Source organism: Mus caroli, unplaced genomic scaffold (genome assembly GCF_978045245.1).
Source record: "Mus caroli unplaced genomic scaffold, Mus_caroli_1 scaffold_8, whole genome shotgun sequence".
Taxonomy (NCBI): domain Eukaryota; kingdom Metazoa; phylum Chordata; class Mammalia; order Rodentia; family Muridae; genus Mus; species Mus caroli.
Genome location: NW_028227263.1, coordinates 43,056,330 through 43,058,587, shown reverse-complemented (window position 1 = coordinate 43,058,587; position 2,258 = coordinate 43,056,330). Strand labels below are relative to the sequence as shown.

General features: G+C 41.9%; 1 protein-coding gene across 1 annotated transcript; it reads left to right on the top strand.

Annotated features, from left to right (window-relative positions):
• The first annotated feature begins 920 nt into the window (after nt 1–920).
• On the top strand, nt 921–1,880 carry LOC110297212 (olfactory receptor 51G2-like). Its single transcript, XM_021165952.1, has one exon. The coding sequence runs from the start codon at nt 921–923 to the stop codon at nt 1,878–1,880; it is 960 nt and encodes a 319-aa protein (XP_021021611.1).
• The last annotated feature ends 378 nt before the right edge of the window (nt 1,881–2,258 follow it).

The window sequence follows — 2,258 nt, the reverse complement described above, 5'->3', positions numbered from 1 at the left end:
GTTCAAACCCAAATCATATTTGGAGTCTATTGTTTGAAGAAGCCAAGGTTATGACGTCAATTAAACAACAAAATAGGGAAGAATGAGATCTGTGTTAGTCTAAGCTTTATTGATTTCTCTAAAGATGCCTTGTGAATGCAAACGCCAAATTTGACAGGTTAATACATCAATTTAAATCTCTGCAGGATTTAGTCAGTGAAGAGTTGGTGTAGAACCTCTTCTCAAAAACATGTCTTTGGAAATTATTAAGCTAAAACTATGGTCTTCTAGTTGTATGTATATGCACAGTTAGGCTGCCGTTTTGGAAGCTCATGTTTAAGTGGGTGTTGAACGAGACTGCAGAAATGAAGGAACTGTGGGTACAAAGTAGTGTTTTTCCATCAATTTGTTTGTTTATTCACTTTACATGCCAGCAAGGCCAGTGGTGCCTTCCCAGTCCCGCAGCACTCACATGCCTCTTCTCTCTTCCTTTGCTCCTCCCCTTCACTCCTGAGAAGGGGGAGGTCCCCTCATGGTACTAACCCACCTTGGCACCTCAAGTCACAGCAGGACTAGGCATATCCTTTCCCAGTGAGGTCAGGTAAAGAAGCCAGATAGGGGAACAGGATCCACAGGCAGGCAACAGAGTCAGGGTAAGCGGCACATGGCAGTTGTTGCGGGACCTGCATAAAGATCAAGCTGCACATCTGCTACATATGTCAGAGAGTACGATAATTTTAATGGACAATAATCGATGATGCTGAGAAAGGGAAAATAGTTTTAGAATGGCCAAAGGAGTTATTAGAGGTTAGCACTAGAGTCTCCTTTGTTTACTTTTTCTTTTTCACCCATTCTTTTTAAAATACAGATCCTGGACTTGTCAATGCCTTCCCCACTAGAGAGTAACAGTGGACTCGGACTTCACTATAACAGTCAAACCAATGGCACCGTCAAATTCCAGTGGCAGTGTGTCCTCCACATTCTATCTCACAGGTATCCCTGGCTATGAGGAATTTCACCACTGGATTTCCATCCCATTCTGCCTTATCTACATTATTGGGGTAACAGGGAACTGTTCCATCTTGCACATTGTACGAACTGACCCCAAACTCCACGAGCCCATGTATTACTTCCTGGCAATGCTTTCGCTCACTGACATGGCCATGTCCTTGCCTGCTATGGTATCACTTTTCAGGGTGTTGTGGTCTATTTCCCGAGAAATCCAGTTTAATATTTGCGTGGTCCAAATGTTTCTGATTCATACTTTTTCCTTCACTGAGTCATCTGTGCTCTTGGCCATGGCTCTTGACCGTTACGTGGCTATTTGCCATCCCCTGCGATATGCTACCATTCTCACGCCTAAACTTATTGCTAGGATTGGGATCGCAGCCTTACTTCGGAGTGCTATACCACTCATTCCTCTCCTGGTTCGTCTAGCATTCTTTTCCTTCTGCCGCTCCCATGTCCTTTCTCATTCTTATTGTCTGCACCAGGACATAATCCGCCTTGCCTGCGCTGACATCAGGTTTAATGTTATATACGGAATGGTTGTGATTCTTATGCTGTGGGGGATGGATTCTTTAGGTATTTTAATAACTTATGTTTTCATCCTTCACTCAGTGTTAAGAATTGCATCCCGGGAGGGTAGGCTTAAGGCACTCAACACATGTGCATCCCATATCTGTGCTGTGCTCATTCTATATGTGCCCATGATAGGGTTGTCTATTGTCCACCGTTTTGCCAAACATTCCTCTCCCTTTGTTCATATCTTCATGGCTCATATTTACTTAATGGTGCCACCAGTGCTCAACCCAATCATCTATAGTGTGAAGACCAAGCAGATCAGACAAGGAATCTTTCATTTGATCTGTCCCCACAAAATCAACTCTTCTGCAATGTAAGCATATCATCAAGGCAACAAGCTATTAGTACTGATGGTGTGACGCTATGGTAAATATTTGCATGTTGTGTTCAGGCAAAACACATGCAAAGCAAAATTAGAGGCAACTAAGTTACTGACAGGCTCTTTAGCATTCACTGTTGATACTAGGACTAGATAAAGTAGCCTCACACATACTTTTGAAATTGTAGTCAGTTATTAATGTATTAGAGAGAAATGTGATGCAAATCACGGGCTTTTCTGTTCTTGCCTGTAATAACCTTAAGCTTCATATAAAGAATCAATCCACAAATTTCCTTGAATCAGCAAAACCCAGTTCTTTTTGCTTTTTGACATTTGATATAGAACTTTACATGACCTTTTATATTTCATTGTTTTT

Bases quoted from the DNA above. Each gene is read 5' to 3' on its own strand.
- LOC110297212 (XM_021165952.1), top strand. From the start codon at position 921: ATGGCACCGTCAAATTCCAGTGGCAGTGTGTCCTCCACATTCTATCTC.